The following is a 27,818-nucleotide window of genomic DNA, read 5'->3' as shown; positions in this document are numbered from 1 at the left end:
AACTCTTGATTTCCATCACAGGGTGACTTTAATTATTCCCAACCTTTGTTCGCCAGTGTACATCCCCACTAAACATTGGATGTCGGATAGACGTGCAGATCATGTCAATGACCAATTCTGGACATCTATTCAACGTCCAAACTAGGTCCACAATTTGGACGTCCAACCATGACCCAACCTGGACGTCAAATTGACATTCAACATTTGACCTTTGAAATGGGTAATTATTTGGACTTCTATGACAGGTGCAGGAAATTTACATGATTAATATATAATATTTTTTATTTACAAATATCAACATCGTTGTTATAAACATGATTAATACATATAAATACAGATTATTAATAATTATTTAAGATCGTTTTCCAAAAACTCCATTTGATTGTCTCAGCACCAAGGGGATAACTAGAGACGCAGTTGAATATAGTTTTCCTGTAGCTCAACAGTAGAGCATTGGTGCTTGCAACGCAAGATCATGGGTTCGATTCCCAGGGAAAGCAAGCCTGGCTAACGCCAGACCCAATTCTCGTTGAGACTTGGGTCTGGGAACCACATGTGCATTTTCTCGTATTTGAGGCGTGGTTTACGAATGCCCGGCGCCGTTTATTGGGTGCTAAGAATGTCTATCAAATGCGCCTGTACGCTCATAGCCAATCGTTTCCATTATACCAGATGACGTATGTAGAGCGACAGAAATTAGACAAGGAAGAAGACGATGGGTAAGATATTTTTGTGTAAACAATGACGTTCAGCGACTATTGCCGTTTGTGCAAGATAAACATGAGGGTCGAAGGTATATATGGATATACACAAACTGCTTAGTTGTGTCGCATAGATGTCGTCATCGTCTTGCTGCTCCCTCCCCGTTCTGTGATTGGTTCCCTAGATGAGGCGAAAATCTGGTCCATGGTATCCAGACTGCCTCTCAGCGTGAATAAAATCGCGCTGCGCAAAGGGAGTATGGGGAAACCCAGGCTAATGGAAAGCAAGAACTGATAGGAATATAAATGTGTAATGCAATGTAAGTCACTATGGATAAGATGCATAAATGTAAATACAATGGTTCAGAAAACACATCCTCCACCCTTTTGAATCATGGGACTACAGTTATAGAAGTTGTATAAAAACAACGTAAAATTTGATGTTGAAAAGATGTACATATGAATACAGATTAATAATTAGACGCAGCGTGGTATAGTTTTCCTGCAGCTCAAACAGTAGAGCATCGGTGCTTGCAACGCAAGATCATGGGTTCGATTCCCAGGGAAAGCAAGAACTGATAGGAATATAAATGTGTAATGCAATGTAAGTCACTATGGATAAGATGCATAAATGTAAATACAATGGTTCAGAAAACACGTCCTCCACCCTTTTGAAACATGGGACTACAGTTATAGAAGTTGTATAAAAACAACGTATAATTTGTCTAAATTTGATGTTGAAAAGACGTCCACAAACGACCACATTTGCACTATAAATAACCCTTACACAGAGGTCCCACAGATGTCAACATTAGACGTGCGGTAGATGTCGAAAAAAGACGTTGTCTGGCGTTACAAAACAACCCCTTCAGTGACCGAAACTGGACGTCCAAAAATGCCGTAGAAAAGACGTCACTCCGACGCTACATTGCGCAGTGGGTCAGCTCTCCCAGCTCTTGCTGCTTTGTAGATTTACTTGTTTCAGGCCTTACATTAATTGCACATATCCCACACGCCTCTGAATTTTTTTTGAAAAGATTGTCAATCTCTGACTGCTATGATGGAGTCGTGTGGCAGCCGACCCATGGCAGCCTCTGTTCCCACGGTCCAGTCGCGGTGACGCTCAGCTTCCCGGGATCAAACCTCCAGTACTGCTGCTCTTTAAAGAAATACAGGTTTCCATCGGGCCGGGTCAAGGCGCCGTTCACCCCCCGGGGAATCCCCGTCCAGTCCCTCAGAGCACGCGGGGAGTGCGGCTCAATGCTCAGAGACTGCAGGTTCAGGACGAAGTAGCGGGACCCTTTGAAGAGCACCATGTGCCCCAGAGGCTGGTAGAAGAAGGCGCAGTCGGGGTGCGAAGGCAAGCCCACGTCACTGTTCTTCCTGGGGAACCCCGGGTCCAGGTCAGAGCCGGAGAAACGCCACATCCGTCTTCCTACCGGGACAAAAAACATCTTTAGAGGAATAGTTTACCTAAAAATGACCTTTACTCACTCTTGGGTTTTATTAACGAATTAATAACGAATTATACAAATTCTAGTATATCAAATACTATACCCAGATGCACACACTCATGTAAACTGATATATACTCTATAGCAAATCTTAACTGCTTGATTGATTATATTGTCGCAAAATGCTAATTCATCGCCAGGCAATTTATTAAAAGTTTGATATATAGTACATCTAACTTTATATGCATACATGGAGTACACTCATGTAAATTAATTATACTATAGAAAATTGTTTATATTGTCGCAAAATGTGTTATCTAGTCTGTTATCGCATTGCTCTCTATGGAGAGCAGCTTTATCCACAAACACACAGTACACTTGTAACTCATGTTGTATCATCGTAAAAAGTACACTATATTATCTCACAGCTCTAATCTGCTGAATGTGACTATAAGGCATTCAGATTTTAATATTTTAGAAACATTAGCAGCATCATGGTTTTCTGTAAAATTGTGAAAGCGCTTTATAAATCACTTAGAATTGTATCAGTCCTTTATGACTTCTTCTGTGGAATATAAAAATGGTTAGTTTTTCTGTTCACAGAGCTGTTTTTCAAAAGCCTATGAAACGCTTGTTCATAACATGAATGATAAAATTCATATAAATAAATAAAGTTGTAATCGTAAGTTCAGGAGGAGCCTTAGGCCATGTGTCCACCCAAGCTGTGGCTTTTGGCAGAGCAGCATTTTTTGTTTGTTTGTTTGTTTGTTTTTTTCAGTTGAGACGCTTTGCTTGCTATAATACGTAATATCCACAGAAGTGTTACCAGTATCTCATTTCACAGAGAGTTTGTTTCTGTATTGTTTCTATATAACAAATGTTGATATAATCTAAAGCTCTGGCTCTTGTTTTAAATGATTTTGTCCCGTTATTATGCTTGTTGTTGTCCTCCGTTGACGTTGTACAAGCAGAATGTGGCGATTGGTCGGTGTGGTATTAGTCCCGCCCCTCCTCATCTGTGATTGGACGGCTGGGTAAAAAAACGCTTGCGCTCCCATTGAAAACAATTGGAAAAACACCCTAGATGTCATTAAGACTCTGCATGTCAAGCCAGTGACGGCTTTTCCCCTGTCCCGTCACCTCTGCTACTCTAAACGTCCTCCTTCTGTCCAATTCAAGTCCAGGGTTTAATCCGCTGTAGCTGAGTCTCGGGACTGAGCCCCTCATTCAAGGACAGCGAGCCAAATCTGCGAAAAACTTGTGAATGAACGGTTAAGGAAAAATTAAACTTACAGTATTTACCAAATTTTACTTTTGTATGCTGATTCCTGCTTCTATTGTGAACAATTCATCTGTCCATGTTGTTTAAAAGAAAATATTTGCCTTAGTAATGTAAATGTAGAGCTTGCCCTTCCTGAAATGGCTTCACTTTTTTACTGACATAATGTGTCATATTTCCAAACTAGTCTCCAAGTTATGGAAATAAAATCGACATGCAAGAGAAATGCAATCCAATACTGAATGCAGTGTCAACCCTAAAAATCCCCAAAAGCAGGTTTTGTAATTGGGTAAACATACACTAAACATATCACCATGAGACCAGATGTACCCGGGACAAAACTGCGCTCGGGACATGGGGGACTGCCCTGGATACTGTGTTACCTGTGTTTGGGTAACGGTCTGAACTCCTGAGGGATTCACCTTTAAAGAAGTAGAGTTTGCTGTCCCGCGGGGAGAAGGCAGCGGCTTCAATGGCCAACGGCAGCAGCGGCCAGCGAGTCCGGAGCGGGACAGGACCGCTCACACTGCCATCAGACACCGTCCAGAAGTGATGGCCCAGAAACACCAGCACTGTCCCATTCTCATCTACAGACAAACCACAGCTTTACACAGTTCGAGGAGAAGTGTTCATGTGCCAGTCCTTACCCATGGTGACGGCATCAAAGAGACCCTGGCAGTAGTGGGGTATGAGGGACCGTCCCGCAGGATCTTGAGGAATCTGCCAATCCGGCACGGCCCATCTCAGAGCCCGTCCTGCCAGCGGCTGACCTGCACACAACACACACACACACACACACACACACACACACACACACACACACACACACACACACACACATTACTTATATACTGACACTCTGATTAAATGTATTTAGGTTTAATAATTTCACTTCAGTCAGTATTTGAGCAGTTTAATTTTTTTGTTTAGTGGACTCAAATGAAACAAGTTCACAGGAATAATATACTCACTTTACTAACACAGAATAAACATTAGCTTTTGAACTTCAATGGTTTTTAAGGCAATTTACTGTGAAAGGCTTAATTATATATTTTTTAACAATCTTCGTTTGTCTCCTTTTAAATAAAAAATTGGTAACACTTTATTTTGATGGTCCACTTTAGACATCCTACTAACATTTAAGTAACTTTGCAACTACATGTCAATTAACTCTAGTATTATTACTTATAAGTGAACCATCGAAATAAAGCATTACCAGATCAGATCAGATTATTTTATTTAATGCCATGTCAGCATTCCCAGCTATTTTCATGGCAAAAATTCAAATAAATACAATAAAAACAAAACAAACAAAGACTCATTATACAAGAGTTTTTAAATTAACGTATGATAAAATAATCCAAAACCTTTTCAGGCATAATCTCATTAAATATGTAGTTTAAGTGAAGTAACTTCACAAAAGAGCCTTCTGCTTGTATTAAGGACAATCCAATAAAATATGTTTGACAGATAAGTGAATTTTACAAAACATGCATGAAGTTGGGTCTTCGCCTTTAAGCAAAAAAACATGGGTCAAACTTGTGTAAAGCATTACCAAAAGATTGCATTAAATTTAATGCAGTAAATTCAGCTTGTCTGAAAAAAAATCTGTGAGGAATGCAATCCTACAATACTTTCCACCCACACACACACATATTTTTGTTAGCAGCAGATGATATCTTAAAGAAAGATCCTGGCAAACTCATTGCACAGGATTGTCAGTTATGACCGGGACGCTGAGGGGTGTGTGTGTGTGTGTTGGTATGAGACTCTTCTCACGCACAGGAGACGGGTGGCTGGAGGTTTTCTCCTGAAAGCACGGATGCGTGTGTAAACCTGCCTGACACATGCTTGAGGACCAGCGGACAGCTTCACCGGCACAGGACTGTAGTTTTGTTTGTCTTCCTATCGTTCAGTGTAAAGAGCTCTGTCTGTTTCACTACAGCCTAGCAACATTAGCTGTAGAAATTGTCTCGCTAGGTAAAGTTTGCTTGTGTGAAAATATCAAGAAGGGTTTCATGATATGAGGAACTGCACGTTTGCAAATGTGTTTTTGGATCAATCTCAAGAAGACAAAAAAAAAAAGACAATCCCTTCCTCATTGCTGTAATGATCTTCAGTAATTAATATCACAACAATATATTTTTTAAATTAAAGTTAACAAATGAAGTTCAGTACTAAAACACTATCATGATGTAACAATTGTAATACATCACTTACTTCCCTTAAAGGGGTCATGTACTGGCTTTTTAAAAAAAAATTATATTGTTGTCAATACAATAAACTTGTCAATAAAATACAATGTAAAGAATATCAAAATGAATAAGTAATCGGCTATTTTCTACCCTGGTTTTGACCCTAGCTCCTGAAACGCTCGGTTTTTATGGGCGTGCCGCATTGAAGACTTGGAAGTAAACGCCCACTGCTATGATTGGATAACAGTTGTGCATATTATAATGAGTTTCATGTAATGTGTGAGTCGGTGGGCGTGGCTAAACAGGCGGTGTTGAAGTAGGCGTCAATCTTCTTCTGCGGAGGCGGGGTTTGATGCCCTGTGACATCATAGATCAACACTTTGAAAAACCATGTGTTCGCTGAGCCTGGTGTCAATAAAAGCTTTTATTGGACTAACAAGGAAGTTTTCAGTTCTGGAACTAGTAGTTGACGTCAGAACTCGACTGATGTTGGTTTCTGACGTAAACCCGATTTTCAACCATTTGGATTCTGCCATCAATATAATTGTAATTTTCAACGTTGGGTTTGGTCTTCTAAATGCGAATTTTGGCATTTTTTTGGAGCACACTAGCTTATAGATAACAGTAAGGCTAACATATTCATTTAAAAGCCAAAAAACTGGGAACAGCCATTTTTTGTGTCCGAAACCATTGTGGACGTTATTGAGTGACTTATTCAATCCCACGACTGGAACTGTGTTAGAAATAAATGTGATGTTGATATGAGGGTAGGCAGAGATTCAGAGGCATATGGTACTGTAAGTATTACATGCAACAATAATAAAACAATGCATTGACATTTACTTTTATACTTAAGTACTTTTAAAAATGAGTACTTCTGTACTTTTAGTTCAGTAAAAATCGGTCTTTACAACTTTGACTTGTAACGGAGTAATATTTGACCAGTAGTATCTGTACAATTTAACTCAAGTAAGGAAGTTGTGTACTTTGTCCACCCCTGGTTTCATACCACTGTTGCCTTGCTTAGTTGCAGTTTAAAATACACTTATTATTCAGTAATATTATTGATTTGACTGCACAATTTTTAAATGAACTGAATCAACAATGAAATGACTGAATAATTACTATTGTCTAATGACTGACACTAGTGTCAATTTATCTCATATTTGATAAAGTTTAATAATTGATTTTCCTGCTTATGGAGTTGCTTTGAAACAAGCTGTATTGTATAAAGCGCTATATCAAATAAAGGTGACTTAACTTCTCAGAGAAGACATAGAGGTATTTTACACCATCTAGATGCACATATTTTCTAATAGAAAAGGCTAAAACCCTGACAGATTCTTAAACTTCCTCACAATAGCCAGCTTTGCTATCACTGTAGAGACATTGTCACTAAAACATATTCTTTGCTGCTAAAAGATAATATTGCAAAATAAACACTTGGACAGCTTTCTAACCAGAAGAGAACGGCTTGTTTACCGTAGAGTTGTTGTATAGCAGAGATGTCATGCCAGCTGAGCAGTGCATTCGAGCCCGTCTTCTTATAGTACGGTGACATGAGCGCATGGCGAACCGGGGAATGAACCAAACCCAGAGTGTGGCCAATTTCATGGGCCGTCACAAGGAACAGGTTGTGTCCTTTAAGACCACTCAGGGTCCAGCGTTCAGACATATCAAAATGAGCTTCACCTCGGAATGGGAAAAATGCATGAGCCAGAGCGCCACCTAAAGAAAGAAAGAAATATCCTGGTTGAAAGACCAAACCAAGTCCCGGTAAGCCAAGTCATTTCACTCGCAGGCCATCTTTGAAATGCCATCTTTGAAACGATATTTTATCTCTTTATCCAAAGCTGTTCACCAAGCTCACAAATACTTTTCAGATTCGAAATCATCAATGAAATCTGTCTCATAAATGTTGTTTCTAAATGCTGAAATCATGACGAACAGCACAGTGATGCGATGACTTTACTAATTGGCGATTGGCTCTTTAATTTCGAAGGCGGGCCTTATTCAGCCATATTGTGTGTTGCTTTCTCCCATTCATAGTAATATGAGAGCACCATCTTTGTGTATCTAAAGTATTTTTTTATAAGTTTGCATAAAGAGGGTTGGTAAGTGATTCTATCACACCAATCTCATGCTAACAAGAATAAAGTGTAAAGATTTTTTTAATTGATCAACACTTGAATGTGGGTAAGTTTAATAAAGAAGCAACATTTTGAACAAAAAGATTTTGTTCAAATACTTCTTCCTGATGTATTTCAGAACAATGACTATAACATATATGGAGTAGTCCATCAACACTAGGTTGACATTTCAGGTGGTACTTTTAGGCAATTTATATGCTGTGTAATGTTTGATGACTGTGTTATTTTACATGTGTTTAAGCAATGCTTCATCGCTCGTTTCTGCTTTTTCACCTGTGTTTTGATCTGGAGATTCTCTACTCTTTCAGAGGATGTGTAATAGCGCCCCCTACCGTATATAACAGGGAAAACATGGATAGCCGAACTGCCAGTAAGAACACTTTTTTTGTAAACACTTTTCCCAATTATTTTATGTAAATGATAATATACAGCATGGCACAAATGCTGTCCATAGACATTGGGAACAGAAGTTATAAAGAAAGAAAGAAAGAAAGAAAGAAAGAAAGAAAGAAAGAAAGAAAGAAAGAAAGAAAGAAAGAAAGAAAGAAAGAAAGAAAGAAAGAAAGAAAGAAAGAAAGAAAGAAAGAAAACTTCACCTGGCCCATCAAATGCATTTCCTGTCCCGTCATTATGTTCCCCTTCGAAGAAAGCGAGCCTGATGTCGGTGGGACCCTGCTGGAGCTCCTGGAAGAGCAGCCCGGACACGTTACTCCAGAGCTGGAACGCTGCGCTCACCACCACACGCACCTGGCTGGGAGAGAGACTCCGCGGACAGTTCATGATACTATAGGTGAGCTGACGTTTGTGCCATTTCTCTCCTATGGAAGTATGAACAAGGCATGTTACATTTAATACTATAATTCACTGAGTTAAGAACATTTCAAACATCTTCATACATACATCTTCTATTTATATATGTACTACTGTATACTAAATTAATACTTAATTTGGCATTTTACATTAAAGACATCTTTTAAAATGTACAACAAAGACAATCATAGTCCATATTTTCTTCAATCTTCGCATAATTTGTTACGCATTATTTTTTTCACACAAGAAGATTAATAGATTACTGAACATACAGTTATGTTACTTTTAAAGGAACACTCCACCGTTTTTTGAAATAGGGCTTATTCACCATCTTTCCTACATTTAGATAGGTGGGCAAATGCATTTTTGTCTCAGTGCATGCATTGTTTTAGTTTGGCAGGGTTGCCTCTAGCTTAGCTTAGCATAATGAATGGAATCCTTTGTTGCCAGCTAGCATGTCCTGAGTAAAAGTGATTCAAAAAAATAAATAAAACTCACCTAATTACTTCTTGTGGCCTGGGTATTCACAACGAGTACAAATAGCGATGCAGATTAAGTGATTATTAAACGGTGGAGTGTTCCTTTAAGAAATTTCAGCTGTGACTTAATAAAAAATAAAAAATAAATTCAGTTGTAGTGCCACGTACAGTTTTGACATAACTCGTGTGCTCCTCAGAACATCCTGTGCTCTATGTGCATCAATCTTGCATTCAGGAGATTTAGGTCAGTTTGTGAAAAAAACAAGCAATGGCTTCAAAACACAAGTGTAAGCCTTCACATACATCTTTCATGACACTTCAACACATCCTAATTCCTTTTATCACTTTTTGCCAGCACTGTCCCTACAGCTTCTGTGTGCAAAATTTGTGAGTTCGAAAAAGGTTCTTGAGAAAATGCAAAATGGCAGAACAATTTTATAGATGGAAATTAAATCAAAGATATACATTTTAAAGGGCTTGACCCAAAAATGATTTTGTTTTTAGAGCTTAGTAAATTCCACGCAAATAAAGTCCACCCCCTAGATGTCTGTGCATCTGAGCAGATCCGCACGTTTGAGACAATCCTGCCAAGTTTGGGTTCTCTACGATTTACAGTCTCTGACGTCCATACACAGAAAAAAAGAGAAAAGAAGAAGCAGAAGAAGAAGGAGAAGAAGAAGAAGAAGAAGAAAATCAGTACAAACACACTATCCATTGGTGCTTCAACCCTTATAAATGTGTTGGACATCTCCAGGTTCTCTCACCAGCCAATCACAACGCACTCCCTCACCAGAGTGCTAATCACACACACCTGCATCTCATCCCCACCCTCATCACTGACACTATTTAATCACACTCTTCATCACAGTTCATTGTCCGGTCTCGTTCGTATGATGAGGACTACTTACCTTGTCTTAGCAAACGATCCACCTGACATCTCCATCGATCCTTCTCCAGTCTCCACTCCATCTCCAGCGTCTTGTCTCCATTCTCCTCCGTGGTGTTCCTCCAGTGTCTCGTCCTTTCTCTGTGTTTTCAAGTCTCCTGTTGTTCTGAGTTCCAGCCATCCTCTGCATCATCTACCCGTCATCACTCCTGTAAGAAGAAACATACTATTCGATGGCCAGCATCCCGCTCTCCAAATAATCACTTACCACTTACCTGCCATCAGTTCTCCCGCTAAATAAAATTCTTGTTAACTTCCATCTCCTTCTCTTGAGTCTGACTCCGTAACAGAAAACCGGATCAAAACCGACATCATGAGCTCGCCGGAACTGCTCCAGGAAGACACTGATCCCATCACAGCAGCCGTCACCACAATGGATTTCTCCTGCAATGTTCGTTGACCCTGGAGATGCAGCCGCATCTCTTCACCAATGACCGAGCTAAGATTGCGTTCATCATCTCCCTGCTGAAGGGGCAAGCGCTCCAATGGGCCGAAACCATTTGGACTCAATCCAGTGCTATAACCCAGTCTCTAAATTATTTTGTCACACACAATGATTATGCTCTCAAGTTTAGAACCCTTGCGGCCGCCAGCGGCTGGAATGAGTGCTCGCTCCTCACCACCTATCAGCAGGGATTGGATCCTGCGGCTGCATCTCGCTGCATACAATGATGCCATCGGCCTTGAACGTTTCATCCAACTGTCCATCCATTCACCACCCATATGCAGTTATGTCTCGAACAGCACCAGAGTCAAACACCATCTAAATTCCTCAGCCAGCCAGAGCACCTCCAGAACCAGGCATCAAACCTATGCAAGTTGACTCTACACGGCTACCATTTACGGAGCGGCAGAGGCGGCTGACTCAAACTTTTGCCTGTATTGTGGTGCTGGGGGGCATATCATCTCCGCATGCCCTATCCGTCCTCCACGTCCAATAGTGAGTGTATTGAAGAATCCAATCACAAATTAGAAACCACTCATTTGCACTGTAACCCTTACTGCTCCAAATGTTTCTCTCCCAGTTCATGCCTTCCTCGATTCTGGGTCAGTCGGGAATTTCATCTCCAGAAGCTTCTGCCACCAACCTCCCGACGACCGCTACTCAGACTATCTACCAGGTCAAGTCGGTGGCTAGACGACCACTATGCCGTGAACGTGTTCAAAATTGCGCCAGTCCCATCAAGCTATTGGTTGGTCAACTCCATGTAGAATCCCTCCATCTCCTGGTTCTGGAGAATTCCACCGCTGAGGTGATTTTAGGGCACCCGTGGCTTGTGCAGCATGATCCCATCATCTCCTGGAAGACAAGTGGGGCAGGAAGTGCTTCCCTCTGATTCATCGCCCTGTTCCAGCACCGGTCGAGGTGCTCCCGGTGAACTCCACCTCCATCGAAAGTCCTGTCGAGAAGCAGTCGGTGGACATCCCACTATGCCCCATTCAGTGATGTTTTCTGCCCACAGGGAGCCTCTCAGCTGCCTCCCCACCGGCCATGGGACTGCGCCACCTACCTGATTCCGGGTGAGCCAGTGTCCCACAGGAAGATCTATCCCCTGTCACTTCCCGAACAGAAGGCCATGGAGGAGTATATAAAAGAGGCCCCCAACAAGGCTACATCCGCCCTTCTACGTCCCCTGCTGCTTCGAGTTTCTTCTTCGTGGACAAGAAGAACGGGGCTTGTGGACTTGTATCGATTACCGTGCTCTCAATAAAATCCGGCAGGCTGCGGAAAAACCTCGGGATAAACGAAGACACTAAAATTAGCGTAGATGCCATTCTTCTTATGATGTAACGAGTACATCAGGATATAAGGGAAGTGTTCCCAGTTCCGGCTGACCTAAACTATGCAGCCTAACATTGAGTTATAGAAGTCTATAATGCATTATGTGAATGCTAGGTCAAAGAGATGTGTCTTTAATCTAGCTTTGAACTGACAGAGGTGTCTGCTTCCCGGTGTCAGGGTTTGGGGTTGATGAGATGAAGCGAGGACTCAATTGCAGGAGAATGGGTTTTATTAATAATAAGAATAAACAAAACACAAACAAAAACTACCCCGAGGGGGAAAACAAGACAGACTTGACTCAACTTGACTTGACTTCGACAGCAGGGAAACACACGGTGTACATATGACAACGAAACAGCACAGGACTGAAAACACAAGGAGATTAAATAGGAAGAACAAACAAAGGAGGTAACGAGAGAGGACAGGTGGAGCAAATAAATCAATAATCAGGTAACAAGAGGGAAGGGGCTAGACAATTAACTGGAGAGCACATGGCACAAAAGAAACATACATGACAAGCCATGTGCTCACACCAAACACAACTAGAACAAAAGCACATGGCCTGTAAAACAAAACGTGACAACATGAAAGCACACAGCTAGTGTAAAACACAAGCTGCGTGCTACACAGTACAAGACATGAAAGCACATAAAACAAGGCATACAGACAAGACAACATAGGAGTGTCAGGGCTCTGTCACAAAACCAAGAAATAGACCAGACAGAAGTTACAGAACCCTGACACCCGGACAAAGTTAGGAAGACTGTTCCAAAGTTTTGGTGCTAAATAGGAAAAGGATCAACTGGCTGGAATTTTGAGATCGCAATAGACGCGAAGGACTATAATGCGTTAAGAGCTCGCTCAAGTACTGCGGAGCTAAACCGTTTAGTGCTTTGCAAGTAATTAGCAATATTTAAAAATGTATACGATGTTTAATAGGGAGCCAATGCAGTGTTGACAGAACCGGGCTAATATGGTCATACTTCCTGGTAACTTCCTGGTAATACTTAATCCCCGCCAGCCTTATTCTTTACTTGATTTAATTTATCCATTTCCATGGTGGTGGTTGAGGATATTCCCCCTTACATGTAAATCGCTTTGTGTACCCAAAAAAAACGCTACATAAAAGTAACGAATTATTAATTATTTCCTATCATCCAGGTAAAAAAAAAGTGAAGTCTGACGCTCTTTCCCATCTGTATGCTCCAGAAGAGGTCAGGGAAGAACCTGAGCCCATCCTGCCACCTGGGTTAATCATGAGCCCCATCCAGTGGTCTTCAGACTCAATCACCTCCTCCAATGCCTCCAACGCCGCTCCGCTGGGCTGTCCCCCCAGACGTCATTATGTCACCAGAGCACAATACACCCCTCTTATCCACTCTGCGCACACCATCCTTGGCCATTGTGCAGACTGTGCCATGGCCAAGAGTCCTCGCCACTTAGCATCTGGAAAACTTCTTCCGCTGCCTGTTCCCAACCGACCATGGTCACACCATGACCATGACCTCCCACCTTCTGACAGAAATACATGCATCTTGGTAATAATTGACAGATTCTCCAAATCCTGTCGTCTTCTCCCCCTCAAAGGACTTCCCACAGGAATGGAAACACCAGAACTCCTCTTCAATCACGTCTTCAGATACTATGGAATCCCAGAAGACATCGTTTCAGACCACGGACCGCAGTTTATATCAGGAGTACGGAAAGCTTTCTTCTCCCTCCTAAGTGTGACCATAAGCCTATCATCCGGTTACCATCCACAGTCGAATGGGCAGACCAAGAGGAAGATCCAGGAAATTGGCCGTTTCCTACGAACCTTCTGCCAGGGCCACCAGAACTTCTAGAACCAGTTCCTAGGCTGGGCAGAGTACGCCCAGAACTCCCTCCATCAAACGTCTACTGGACTCCCTTCCAGTGCGTTCTCGGTTACCAGCCACCGCTGTTCCCATGGTCAGGGGAACCAGCCAACATCCCAGCAGTCGACTACTGGTTCTGAGAGAGCGAGAGGGTCTGGGACGCATCTCACCACCCGCTTCAACAGGCAGTGTGCAGGTACAGGATGACAGCAGACCTCAGACGTCCTGAAACTCCCTCCTACCAGCCAGGTCAGAAGGTCTGGCTGTCAACCCGGGACATCAGGAAGTGTCTGCCCTTCAAGAAGCTCACTCCCAGATTTATTGGTCCCTTCACCATCATCAGGCAGATCAACATGTACCTCCTCCAACTTCCAGCACATTACAGAATTCATCCTGCCTTCCATGTCTCACTCCTTAAACCTCATCACTCTCCCGTCTCTGTTTCCCCAAAGCCTGGCCAAGCAGAGGAACCCCCCCTTCCGTCAATTCTCGAAGATGGCGCAATTTACCAGGTCAAGGAGATCTTGGGCTCCCGGCGCCACGGTGGTATCCTGGAATATCTACTTGTCTCCATTCTCCTCTGTGGTGTTCCTCCAGTGTCTCGTCCTTTCTCTGTGTTTTCAAGTCTCCTGTTCTGAGTTCCAGCCATCCTCTGCATCATCTACCCGTCATCACTCCTGTAAGAAGAAACATACTATTCACTGCCGCCATCCTGCTCTCCAAATCATCATTGCACTTCTCACTTACCTGCCATCAGTTCTCCCGCTCTGTTGTTGTCTAAATAAACTCCTTGTTAACTTCCAACTCCTCTCTTGAGTCTGATTCCGTAACAGTATTTGTTGCACAAATTCTTCATCTCAGGTTAATCATAGCTTTATGTTCTAACTCAGTTAAAAATATAGAAAAAGTGGACAAGCTGAGTTTAAAATGTTCAGATAGTTCCCTTTACAGAGAAATCTAGTAGTAGTAAAAAAGTGTTCAGTACACTTTTACTTAAAGGGATAGTTCACTTTGAAATTAAATTTTGGTATGTTTTAGCTTACCAAAGCATGTTTTAGCTATTATTACTACTCTCACATCCGGTTTGGAGAGGACGCTGGCGCACGTTTGGCTGCCGCTTCTCCTGCCGTATTTTAGCTATTTATTATTTTAATTATTTTTAAAATTATTTTCGATCATTTTTAACTTTTCTGAGTCTTAATTGTTGCCGGACTTGAATTTACTTGTCTGGGCCAGCCTTTTTGAAGTTTTTGCCCTGGTCTGTCTGCTGCATGCTGATCTCACCTGCTGTCGTGTTTCTCCTGCACTGTGCCTGCTGCCTGTCAGCTGTTTGCTGCTGTCTCCGTGTGTGATCAGACGGGTCCTCGGTGTTGCATTAAGCTCTCCGCGTGTAAATGACTGCATAACAGTTGTTATCATGCGACTTCACTTAATCATCTGGATTATCGCCATTTTTACTACATCCAGAACCAGCGTCAAACAGTGGGCTGAACTTTTGGATATCACCATGTTGAGGTACTCCTTATCTGAACTTTTATCCCTGGACCACCATGGCCGTCCAAACTTCAGTGTTACAAAATCTCTGCATTCCTTGCACCTCCTCCGTCGGCCTTGTTACTCTCATAGAGGGTCTCGTCAGAGTCGTTCTGCTGCCGGTGTTGTGTTTTGGTCGAACTGCAGGCGCGCGCTGCGTCGTACTTCTGTACGCCGAGGAATCTGTCACGGAAATCTACGCTATCCAGAGGCTCTTTCTCAAAAGAGTGTGGCAAATGTGTTTTGCAGCACTTTGCGAATTGCTCATTTAAACACGAGGTCAATAAACAATAAAACAGCACTTATCACTGACACTATTTTCGATAGGAAAATCGACATTTTGTGTCTTAGTGAAACATGGCACAAAGAAAATGACTATCTTAATCTGAACATGTGTGCTCCATCTGGATATAAATATATCGACGTGCCTCGAGCCTTTGGTAAAGGTGGTGGCCTGGCTGTGATATTTGGACCCAGTGTATCAGTTAATGTTATTGACGCTCCTAGTGTTTCATCATTTGAATGTTTGGCTTTTAAAATCAGTGGTGTTTCATCTGTTCTTGTGCTGCTTATATACCGTCCTCCAAAACCTAATCCTGTATTTTTCTCTGAGTTTACGGAGTTGTTGACACTTCTTAGTCCACTCTGTCCTGCTATGGTGTTGACTGGTGATATCAATTTTCACATTGATAATCCTAATTGTGTTAATACTGTTACATTTTTGGACATCTTGGATGGTTTTGATTTTACACAGCATGTTACTTTTCCGACCCATAGGTTGGGCCATATTTTGGATGTGGTTTGCTCTGCTGGTGTTGATATTCAATCTCTGGATGGTACTGATATGAGTATAAGTGACCATAGACTTATTACTTTTGACATGAATGTCATGTCTCCACGAGACATTTCTAAGCGCATTATTAAATTTCGTAACATCAAGCACATGGATTTCACTCTTTTTTCTACTTCTCTCTCTGGGCTTCCCATTACTAATTCCGTTGAGCACTATAACTCCATACTATCTGCACTTTTGGATGAGTCTGCACCTCTGCGTGAACGGGCTGTCACATTTAGGAAATCCTGTCCATGGTATACCCCTGAGTTGCGTTTAATGAAAGCTGCTGGAAGGCGATTAGAACGGCAGTACAAGAAATCTGACCTGACGGTACACCAATCTCTCTACACTCAACATCAGGCTGCCTACCATTCTGCTTTAAATACTGCACGTAAAACATATTACTCAAGCATCATTGGGAATGCTGCAACAAATTCTAAATCTTTATTTAAGACTGTTGATAATCTTCTCAAACCAACTAAGGCCACTGTTCACTCCTCAGTTGACCAGTGTAATAAGTTTCTACATTATTTCACTGGAAAGATTGAGGGCATATACAGCTCCTTAATCTCTAATACCCCAGTTGAGTCAGTTGACACTCAGCCTTTACATCCCCCGAAATTTACCTTTTCGAACTTTGAAATGGTTGGAGTCGATTTTATTACAAGTACAGTTAAGTCTATGAATTCAACCACCAGTATTTTAGATCCGGTTCTCTACTCAGTTATTACGAACTGCCTTGCATCAATCTGCCCTCATATGACTTCCATCGTGAATTTATCATTGAGTTCTGGAATTATTCCTCCAGAATTAAAAATAGCTGCCATTACACCAGTCCCTAAGAAGCCTGGTTGTGATGTCTCTGATTTGTCCAATTACAGGCCTATCTCGAATCTTCCTTTTTTGGCAAAAGTTCTGGAGCGTGTTGTGTCCGTTCAGTTAAATCATCACTTAGCACTGAACAGTCTTCTTGAACCTTTTCAATCTGGGTTCAGAAAAGGGCATAGTACTGAGACCGCTTTAGTGAGGGTCGTAAATGATCTTCTTATTGCGGCAGATTCTGGTGCATGCAGTATTCTGGTCTTATTAGACCTTAGTGCTGCCTTCGACACTCTATGTCACTCTTTGCTGCTGGACAGGCTGGAAAATTGGCTGGGGCTTTCTGGAGTAGTTTTCAATTGGTTTCGGTCTTATTTAACGAATCGTGCCCAGTTTGTAAGCTTGGGTAATCTTAAATCTGATACCGTGCCTATTCGACAGGGAGTTCCTCAGGGTTCAGTGTTGGGTCCAATTTTATTTAACATTTACATGCTTCCACTTGGGCAGATCATTAGAAAACATGGCCTTGGGTATCACTGTTATGCGGATGATACGCAGATTTACATCACTACTAGTCCTGATGTACATTGCTCATTAACAGCTTTGCATAGTTGTCTAGCAGAGATTAGTATATGGATGCAAAATAACTTCCTGAAATTGAACGGCTCCAAAACTGAATTGATGCAGATTGGTACAGTGGCGGCTACTCGTAAGGCTGAGCAGATAAATGTGATTGTTGACTCTAGCATGGTAATTCCCACTTCACAGATGCGTAATCTTGGTGTAATTTTTGATCCACAGTTAAGATTTGAAGCACATATAAAACACATCTCTAAAACTGCTTTTTACCATCTGAGAAATGTGGCTCGACTTAGACCTTTTCTTTCCTTTGCAGACTCAGAAAGGCTCATACATGCCTTCATTACAACTAGGTTAGACTATTGTAATGCCTTGTTCTCTGGCCTTCCAGCTAAATCACTGAACAGGCTACAGTACATTCAAAACTCTGCCGCCCGGGTGCTCACTCGTACCTCTCCTCGGGAACACATTACACCGGTGCTTTCACAGTTGCACTGGCTTCCCATAAATGCGAGAATTGATTTTAAAATTCTAATTTTAACATACAAGGCACGATATGGGACTGCACCGGAGTATCTTTGTGATCTCATTAGCCCTTATACTCCATCACGTTCTCTCCGTTCATCAAACTCTCTTCTACTGCATCAGCCTGTGTGTAAGCTTAAGACCATGGGGGAAAGAGCTTTCTCACATAAAGCCCCCAAGCTATGGAATCTGCTTCCTCCGATAATTAGAAATGCACCAACGTTGGGACACTTCAAAAGGTTGACTAAGACTCATTTGTTTAAGGCTGCTTTTCCTTAATTGTTTTATTATCCTTGTTGTTTCTGTGTTTTGTTTTGTTTTAGTTTTTTATTGTACGCGCTTTGGGTTTAAGAAAAGCGCATTACAAATAAAATGTATTATTATTATTATTTATTATTACCTCAAGGGCATCCAAGATGTAGGTGTCTTTTTTTCCACAGTAGTTTCAATTTTGATATTTTTAGGTCAAACCGTTTTTGTCTGACAGTCATATCATGCAGGTCCACGGTCACTGTCTCAAAGAGCATGCACAGAGTCCAAATTAAAACAATTCCCCATCGTCCAAATTAAAACAATTCCCCATCGTCCAAATTCAACAATTCCAATTCTCTATTATACCATAATTGCTAATTCATATTTTAGTGCACACAGTATAACCAAACAAATATTAACATTAAAGCAAACAGCTCAGTGTTTTTTTAAAGTGTTATTTTTTATTTGTTTGTCTACGAAATCGCGTGATGTGTGGTTACTGGTGCCTTAGTAAGATAGAACAAATGTGCTCAAAATTGTCCAAAAACAAGTATGAAATCCACAAGATAACATGTTGTGTGTTGTGACTGACAGATAATTCTGGATTTAACTGACCTTTGCAGTAGTGGATATGTCCATATCTTGTCATCATGAGAGTCACTACAGATTTTGTTTGTGGTGAGAACCCACATCAGGTACTGACATGAACACACACATACTTAAACCAATGGTGCTGCATTCCTGATGTATTAGCACATTTTCAAACTGACAGGTCTGAATATACAGGTCCAATTCACACTATCCATCACATGCAGCCGCTGCTAGAATGACTGACTCTCTTTCTGCCAGTCTGTCCGACTATAACCTACACTAATCTGAGATGCCATATTGATTTGAAACAAAAGATCTGGCCATATGTGTATGTTCATTTTAATCCACTCAATAAATAATACATGTCTTCTGCAAAACTCGCTGCCAAAGACCTGGCTGAAAACAGGTTATCAGTAAAGTGTCAGTGTAAACTGTTTTTAGTTTATACAAGTTTTATAAACTTCAGCTCTTGGCCAACTGTATGAATTTGCCTGTTTGAGTTTGTGTGGTAAGCCACATGTGGATGATCTAACATGCTAGACATGTATACACTCGATATGGACAGTAATTATGACTACCACTGTATTTACCCGTTATTATTCGGCTCAGAGTTACACACCACCCAGCAGGCACAGAATTACCTCACAAACGGTCCAAAGGACCAAAGGACCATTTGACAGAAAATGTTGTGTCTACCCCTTATCATCAAACTTTTTTTTTTGTGTGTAAAAAACAAACAATGACCTGCATGCATTCATTCAGTTTGCATCACTGTTTTGATGTCAGTCTTTATTGCTGTCCTTTGATACACACGATGTGTGGAACAGAATGGGACTTCAGAGTTTTAAGGTGAACACTTAGAGAACGTCTCCAAACATTCGAGATATGTCTCTCAAAAACAGGCTGGAGAATTCATTAAAACAAAACATTTTGAGCAAAAAGCTAAGAAAATAAAGTTTTTGTCAAAGACTATAAGACTATGCCTGGATCAGATTCAGAACAATGATTAAAACGAGAGAGCGAGGGCAAGAGAGATTGCTGAACTATTTTACTGATAACATCCTTAGCAGCGCTGACAACACGTTTCTGTGCAAGTGTGTGTCCGTACTGTATGTGTGTGTCCGTACTGTATGTGTGTGCGTTTGAGTGAGAGAAAAGAGAGTATGTGCTTTTCGTACATAATAAAACGTAATTTCGTGGCAAAAAACATGGAAAGAATTTGTCGATTTTATCCTATTGTTTACTATATTTATTTGCATGGTCAGTGTCGTTGTGTTATTTTTGTTTTGATTTAGTTTTTTTTACTGTTTTAGGCTGTAAAGACCTTTGAAATAACTGAAATAATTTGGTGAAGTGATATGGACATGTAATGCGGTCAAGACCTGGCTGGAGCTGCTTTAGCCGTGTGTTTCCCTGACAATAATTTCACACCTTAAAAAAACATTCGTCAGATTCAAGCATCCAACAGTCTTTACCTATGTGAGTGTATCGCTTCTCACGGAGATGCTGCTCGTGCCCGTGTCCTCCTGAGTGGCCCGTGAAGCCCCTGTTGACCCTTCGGCTCCCGACATCTTTAACCCCGCAGCGAGCTGAGGACATCTTCTCCAGCGTGGCTCTGTCCAGCCGTCCAGTGACAGACAGCTGAGACAGCCACTGAAACTCTCTGAAGGACAACAGACCACACGGATAAACAGTTGCACTTCACTAGATCAGAGACCGAGTTCTCTGGACCGCCGTTAAACTGCAGTTATGATGTTTTTCTAATAGCTGGTGTGATTTTAAACCAGGTTAAGATGACGAACTGACACCCACAGTCTAATACAGTTTTGATGAATCACCAAGTTTGCTAGTGAACATAAACATGTCAGCTTTAGCTTCTATGTCTTGAAATACGAAGGACAATAACACAAGTAGCTCAACTAAGATCATGGTGCTAACAAGGTCACAGGTTTTACCTGATGGCAGACTTGACTTCAGCATTATGATGAGTTTCCTTCTGCTTTTGCAGGTATCCGTATCGCTCCAGAAAAACCTGCACACACACACACACACACATGTGTCATACGTCATTATCACCCTCATCAGGCCTGTGACAGCAGCTCGAATCCCCTCGGAGATCACTCAAACCGGATATAGCGGGACGTCACTTATGGAAAAGTGTTGGCACTGTAAACAAAGCATATTTTGGAATGATATAGACCAGAGTAACAGACACAACAGTAGCATTACCCATATGAGCATTGTTTGAGATGCATTTGTTGATCTCTGCATGAAAAAGGATGATCTTTGGGAAGATGTAGGGCGCCGTGCCTCTGATGCTTTAGAAGATGCCCTTCACTTTATCGTGAATCCCGTAGACGAGAATACTGAATGTTCATCCAGAAAGAGTAAAAGAATCTGCTTCGAAATCATTTGAGTACTCAACTTCCTTACTTGAGTGAAAGTACAGATACTACTGGTCAAATATTACTCCGTGACAAGTAAAAGTTTCTAAAGACCGATTTTTATTTAAAAGCACTTAAGTATCAAAAGCCTTCAACCTGTCTGTAAGATCCCCTTCCCACTAGCTTGGTTAAATCTTGCCTCCCCTCCCTGCTCCCCCTTATCTCCATCATTATACACACATCTCTTACCAACAGTATTGTTCCTTCACTCTTCAAAACTCCTGCAGTCACTCCGATACTTAAAAAGCCTGGTTCAGATCCAAATATTTTCAATAATTTTCGTCCCATTTCTAATCTACCCTTCATTTCTAAAATTTTAGAAAAAATAGTTGCTGCTCAACTCCACACTCACCTCACCCACAACTCCCTCTATGAACCTTTTCAGTCTGGATTCCGTCCACTACATAGCACAGAAACTGCACTCCTCAAAATAACTAATGATCTTCTCATTGCAGCTGATTCTGGTCTGTTATCCATCCTGGTTCTCCTTGATCTGAGTGCGGCCTTTGACACAATTTCTCATTCCATCCTCCTCCATAGGTTATCCTCTATTGACATTGTTAACACTCCTTTACATTGGTTTCAGTCCTACCTATCTGGCCGCACTCAGTTCATCACTATCAAATCCTTCAGTTCCCAGCCATCTCCAGTCACCTCGGGAGTGCCACGGGGCTCTGTCCTGGGGCCCCTCCTCTTCATCACATACATTTTACCACTTGGCAATATTTTCCGTAGATGTAATATTCAATTTCACTGTTTCGCGGATGACACTCAGCTTTACCTTTCCAGTAAACCAAATTCCATATTTCCTCCCTCTTCCCTCATCACTTGCACAAGAAATAAAATCCTGGCGAAGTTCAAATTTCTTAAAATTGAACACTGATAAAACAGAACTTCTTGTCATTGGCACCAAAAACATCCTCTCTAAATTTGACAGTTTTTCTCTCCATATTGATGATACTTCAGTTTCCCCCTCCCCTCAGGTCAAGAGTCTGGATATCATCCTCGACAGTACACTATCTTTTCAATCTCACATTAATAGCATCACACGGTCAGCTTATTTCCATCTCCGTAATATCAACCGTCTCCGCCCCTCCCTTACCACTGACTCTGCTTCCATCCTTGTTCACAGCCTGGTTACTTCGCGCATTGACTACTGTAATTCTCTCCTTTTTGGCCTCCCTCGCAAAACCCTTCATAAGCTCCAGCTGGTTCAGAATTCAGCAGCACGTGTTATAATCAAAACTCCCCTTTCCCACCATATTACTCCTATTCTTCAACAATTACATTGGCTACCAGTTCAATGCAGAATTGAGTTTAAAATTCTCGTGCTTACTTACAAGGCCATCCATAATCTCGCTCCTCCTTACATCTCTGACCTCCTCCATGTTGTTACCCCGTCCCGTTCTCTCCGATCCTCTTCTTCCATTCATCTCTCTGTTCCTTCTGTCCGCCTCAGTACCATGGGGAGCAGAGCCTTCCCAAACTGTGGAACTCTCTTCCACCTCACATCAGGAACATAAACTCGCTTACAGAATTCAAATCCATACTCAAGACTTATCTGTTCAAAATATCATATTTACTGTGAAGCATCCATTGTCCTGTTTACTTGTATTTGTGCTATGTTTTATTTTATTCTCTTGATTAATTTTACATATTTTTGTGTTTTTACTTTGTACAGCGACCTTGAGTGTCCAGAAAGGCGCTTTTAAATTAAATGCATTATTATTATTATTATAAGTAAAAAGTAAATGTCAATGCATTGTTTTATTATTGTTGTATGTAATACTCACAGTAATGTATGCCTCTAAATACAACCTAGTGGATACACCTACCAGTTAGAAGTCCTACCAGTTACAAGTCCTACCAGTTACAAGTCCTACCAGTTACAAGTCCTACCAGTTAGAAGTCCTACCAGTTACAAGTCCTACCAGTTACAAGTCCTACCAGTTAGAAGTCCTAACAGTTAGAAGTCCTACCAGTTAGAAAGTCCTACCAGTTAGAAGTCCTACCAGTTAGAAGTCCTAACAGTTACAAGTCCTACCAGTTACACGTCCTACCAGTTACAAGTCCTACCAGTTACAAGTCCTACCAGTTACAAGTCCTACCAGTTAGAAGTCCTACCAGTTACAAGTCCTACCAGTTACAAGTCCTACCAGTTAGAAGTCCTACCAGTTAGAAGTCCTAACAGTTACAAGTCCTACCAGTTACAAGTCCTACCAGTTAGAAGTCCTACCAGTTACAAGTCCTAACAGTTAGAAGTCCTACCAGTTACAAGTCCTACCAGTTACAAGTCCTACCAGTTACAAGTCCTACCAGTTACAAGTCCTACCAGTTAGAAGTCCTACCAGTTACAAGTCCTACCAGTTACAAGTCCTACCAGTTACAAGTCCTACCAGTTACAAGTCCTACCAGTTACAAGTCCTGCCAGTTACAAGTCCTACCAGTTACAAATCCTACCAGTTAGAAGTATCTGTGGAATTAGGAGCTTTGAGAATGTTCTAAACTTATAGAAATAGGTTGAACTGAACTGAAAATAATAATCTAAATTTTTATTTATTTAACCCTCCTACCACCCCAACAAAAGAAGTACACATCTATGTGCATCAATTCATGCACATGTTTTTTAATCAAGTGGCCTAAAAAAATCCAACCTGCTTTGAAACCCAGCTACACAACCACAGCTGTACAACTGCCCAACATATACAAGTATTACACAAGCAGCAAAACAGAAAGACCTGTTTGCCACGGATGCACACACTCCTGTTTGCCACGGATGCACACACTCCTGTTTGCCATGGATGCACACACTCCTGTTTGCCACGGATGCACACACTCCTGTTTGCCACGGATGCACACACTCCTGTTTGCCATGGATGCACACACTCCTGTTTGCCATGGATGCACACACTCCAGTTTGCCATGGATGCACACACTCCCGTTTGCCACGGATGCACACACTCCCGTTTGCCACGGATGCACACACTCCCGTTTGCCACGGATGCACACACTCCCGTTTGCCACGGATACACACACTCCCGTTTGCCACGGATGCACACACTCCCGTTTGCCACGGATGCACACACTCCTGTTTGCCACGGATGCACACACTCCTGTTTGCCACGGATGCACACACTCCTGTTTGCCACGGATGCACACACTCCTGTTTGCCATGGATGCACACACTCCTGTTTGCCATGGATGCACACACTCCTGTTTGCCACGGATGCACACACTCCTGTTTGCCATGGATGCACACACTCCCGTTTGCCATGGATGCACACACTCCTGTTTGCCATGGATGCACACACTCCTGTTTGCCATGGATGCACACACTCCTGTTTGCCACGGATGCACACACTCCTGTTTGCCACGGATGCACACACTTCACACTGTCTTCGTCCATTTTGCCACCAGTTGATTGGTGTTCAAAGAAAATGATGGGAAATCACTGAACTTCTCGACACGTGACCCTATAGTGATTACTGATAGGCTGTCTGTCACCTGCACATGAAAACAAAATAAAAAAATACTCAAGGACAGAAATGTAGTGGCATAAAAAGTACAATATTTGTATTTCAAATGTATGAAGTTTATTATTGTATGTAAAAGGTTTCCAGAAAAAAAGAAAAATACTCAAGTAAAGTACAGATTCTCAAAAGGTGTACTTAAAGGGGGGGTAAAATACTTAGTTTCAGTCAATCTCATGTTAATCTTGAGTACCTATAGAGTAATAGTGCGTCCTTCATATCTCCAAAAAGTCTTTAGTTTCATCATATTTATAAAATAAAAATACAGCTTTCCGATTCTATCCGGAAAAAGCCGAGGTCCTTGATTCTGGGCGTGGGCGGAGCTATAGAGTCAAGCGGGAGCATCCACAACATACAAACTGCATCCACTGTTCCAGTAACACTAGGTTCTTTGGGAAGCTGAACAAGGTAAACTTTCCCTCACATCCCAAAACACACTTTTTTGGAGACATTCTTGACATCAACCATTCCTATTTAGCGCTGCTGATGATGATTTCCGGTAGTAGCGCGTCGATGAGCGCGGTCTTTCTCTCCTCTGGTCGACGTGTGCGTGAACGCGCTTTTCCGAGAGCAATGCTCATATAAGGAGTTCCACTCTGGTCTACGTCATTAGATCTACGATAGAAAAAAACCAGCCGAAACGTGTTGCAACCCGGAAGTATGATTTTCAGCACAGAAATTCTCTGTTATTCGTTCACAATAACTTTTCAAACTTTGGCCATTATTAGCATGAGAATCCATCTCTTTAACACTGTAAACAACTCTGAATACATGAAACACCATTGTACCCCCCCTTTAAGCACAGTACAGTACTTTATTAAGTAAATGTCCACCTCTGAATGCATCTCATTCCAATCAAGGGTTAGAAGAGAAACCAAAGGTTTAACACAAAAAGCCTCAGTTTTCAAATGTGTGTTTGAGGGGAATGTCTCAGTCAGGTATTGGCATGCAAACTGCATATTTGCTTTTAGTGTATGTGTGTAGTGCACTTCTGAACCACCCGGAGGTCACAGGTAGGATGAGACTGAAGCTGCTGGGATTTGTTGGCAGATCTGCAGTGAAGCAACACATGATGAAGTAGTGGAAATCGCTTTATTGAGAAACCACAAATTCAACAGTTGTGGCTTTTGTCCAAAACACAGAATCATTGTTCATACATTTCACAAGTCTGCCAGTGTATAGTGAGGATAGGAAACTTGCTAACTAAAAAGCATGATAGAACCTCAAATTATTATTTTTATATTTATATATTTTTTCTTGATGTATTCATTGTTGCAAATCTTTTCAGCTAGGTATCATTTAAATGTAGTTTATTTCTGGAGACACAAGAGGTGTGGGGGGGGGGGGGGGGGGGGGTTGTAATTACAGTGAACTCACAATGAAAATCCTCCCTTGGGCTGTGCCAATTATTCTGACCTCAAAGCAGGCTCGTTTCCATCGCTGAAAGCAGGACAATACATGTCTCCAACATGCTTGTATGCATTTGTATAACTAAAAACATGACTTTGGATTTAATTTACTTGAAGCTCATACACTGTAAAAAATAAAATAAAAAATGTGTTGAGCTAACTTAAAAAAATAAGGCAACTTATCACATAAAACTTTTTAAGTTAACTCAAATAATTCACTTCAGTTAAAATCAACTTAAATACTTTAGTTCATCTAATGAGTGCCAGGTAATCTCTTGTCAAGACAACAACAACAACATCAAAGTTCAGCCAACTTGAAAAAATAAGGCTATCTATCACACTCCACTTTTTAAGTTAGCTCAACTAATTCGCTTCAGTTAAAGTCAACTTAAAAACTTTTGCTCGTGAACAGTAGCAGGTTGCCTTTTGAACTTAAAACTTCTTGTCAAGGCAACTAAACACTGCAAGCAGCAACAATCCTTTTTTCATCTCCGTGATTAAAGTTAACAACACGACATGAACATCATTTGCCTTTTAAAACTAGAGGCACACAGTTTACCCGTTCACCAGGACAATTAAGTTGCAAAAATTACAATGAGAAGCACATAGCTCAACACCTCAGCTCAAGTCTCAAACATGGTGATGATCAACAATTGTAATTCAGTAAAAATATGACCTCTGAAACACACGACAGCTAAATCACAGAGACAGCAGCAGCAGCGTAAATCAAGCCGGTTAATGCAAAGCAATGATACTTTTTTATAGTAGTATAGTATAGTAGTAATAGTTACCACATAATTTTTTCAAGTGGCACAACATTGTTGAATGAAAATTAGTTTGTTCAGATAACTCAATTTGGATAGTTGGGACACTATTTGGACAAGTTTTGCTAAATATCAATACTTGATCATTTAAGTACAAAACAACTTTGAAAAAAGCTAATTAGTTGAGCTAACTTAAAAAGTTGAGTGTGATATGTTGCCTTATTTTTCCAAGTTGTCTCAAATACTTTTGCTCCAATGACTACCAGGGAATATTTAAAACTTCGTGTCAAGACAACTAAAAAAATAAGTTCAGTTGATTTTAACTGGAGCGAATTATTTGAGTTATCTTATGAATGCGATAGGTTGCCTTATTTTTTTTAAGTTAGCTCAACTTTATTAATATTTTTACAGTAAATATATGTTTTATTTCATTAGCTGTGTATTTTAAACACAAAAATATAACCATAGTCCATATTTAAGCATATCTATTATTACTTATTTTGAAATAAGATACAAACTAGATAACTGGTGGACAGCAGATCTTACCTGAGCCTGATCAGCTGTGGAGATTGGAGAGCTCACCGCGGTCTGAACGCACAGCAGCACAAACATCTTCATCTGTGCACTCTTCATTTCTAAAATCACCTCAACAAAATACACCCCATCACGATGAGAGCCGACAGAGAGATAGAGAGTTATTTCTCACCGGCGCGCAGCTGAACGGCTCTGAAGGAGAGCGCGCGTTCCGCCTCCAGAGCGCGCGCGCGAGGAGGCGCGTTTCTCATCAATGAACTCTGAACTCACATCTCCGACACCGACACCGATGGAGGAAGAGAAGCTGCATAGAACAGGCAAACCAAAAATTATTCAGACACCAGATTTAAT

The 27,818-nt window shown here is 41.3% G+C and overlaps 1 protein-coding gene across 1 annotated transcript; it reads right to left on the bottom strand.

The window, feature by feature from the left end:
• mmp28 (matrix metallopeptidase 28) lies at window positions 1-27,659 on the bottom strand. The gene is made up of 8 exons (XM_079608978.1): window positions 27,480-27,659; window positions 20,742-20,818; window positions 20,262-20,449; window positions 8,375-8,596; window positions 7,111-7,356; window positions 4,081-4,203; window positions 3,856-4,020; window positions 1-2,136 (listed from the first exon to the last, which is right to left on the bottom strand). Exons 1-8 carry the CDS (start codon window positions 27,564-27,566, stop codon window positions 1,757-1,759), a joined length of 1,488 nt encoding a protein of 495 aa, XP_079465104.1. The 5' UTR covers window positions 27,567-27,659; the 3' UTR covers window positions 1-1,756.
• Window positions 27,660-27,818: the final 159 nt, after the last annotated feature.

This window comes from Phoxinus phoxinus (genome assembly GCF_949152265.1).
Source record: "Phoxinus phoxinus genome assembly, chromosome: 4".
Taxonomy (NCBI): domain Eukaryota; kingdom Metazoa; phylum Chordata; class Actinopteri; order Cypriniformes; family Leuciscidae; genus Phoxinus; species Phoxinus phoxinus.
This window is presented reverse-complemented; position numbering and strand designations above follow the sequence as displayed.

Excerpts from the sequence above, each read along its gene's own strand:
- mmp28 (XM_079608978.1), bottom strand. The coding sequence starts at position 27,566 with ATGAAGAGTGCACAGATGAAGATGTTTGTGCTGCTGTGCGTTCAGACC. Across the intron at positions 20,450-20,741 it reads GAAGTCAAGTCTGCCATCAG|AGAGTTTCAGTGGCTGTCTC; the intron begins GTAAAACCTGTG and ends GTTGTCCTTCAG. Across the intron at positions 4,204-7,110 it reads TGCTATACAACAACTCTACG|GTCAGCCGCTGGCAGGACGG; the intron begins GTAAACAAGCCG and ends TGTTGTGTGCAG.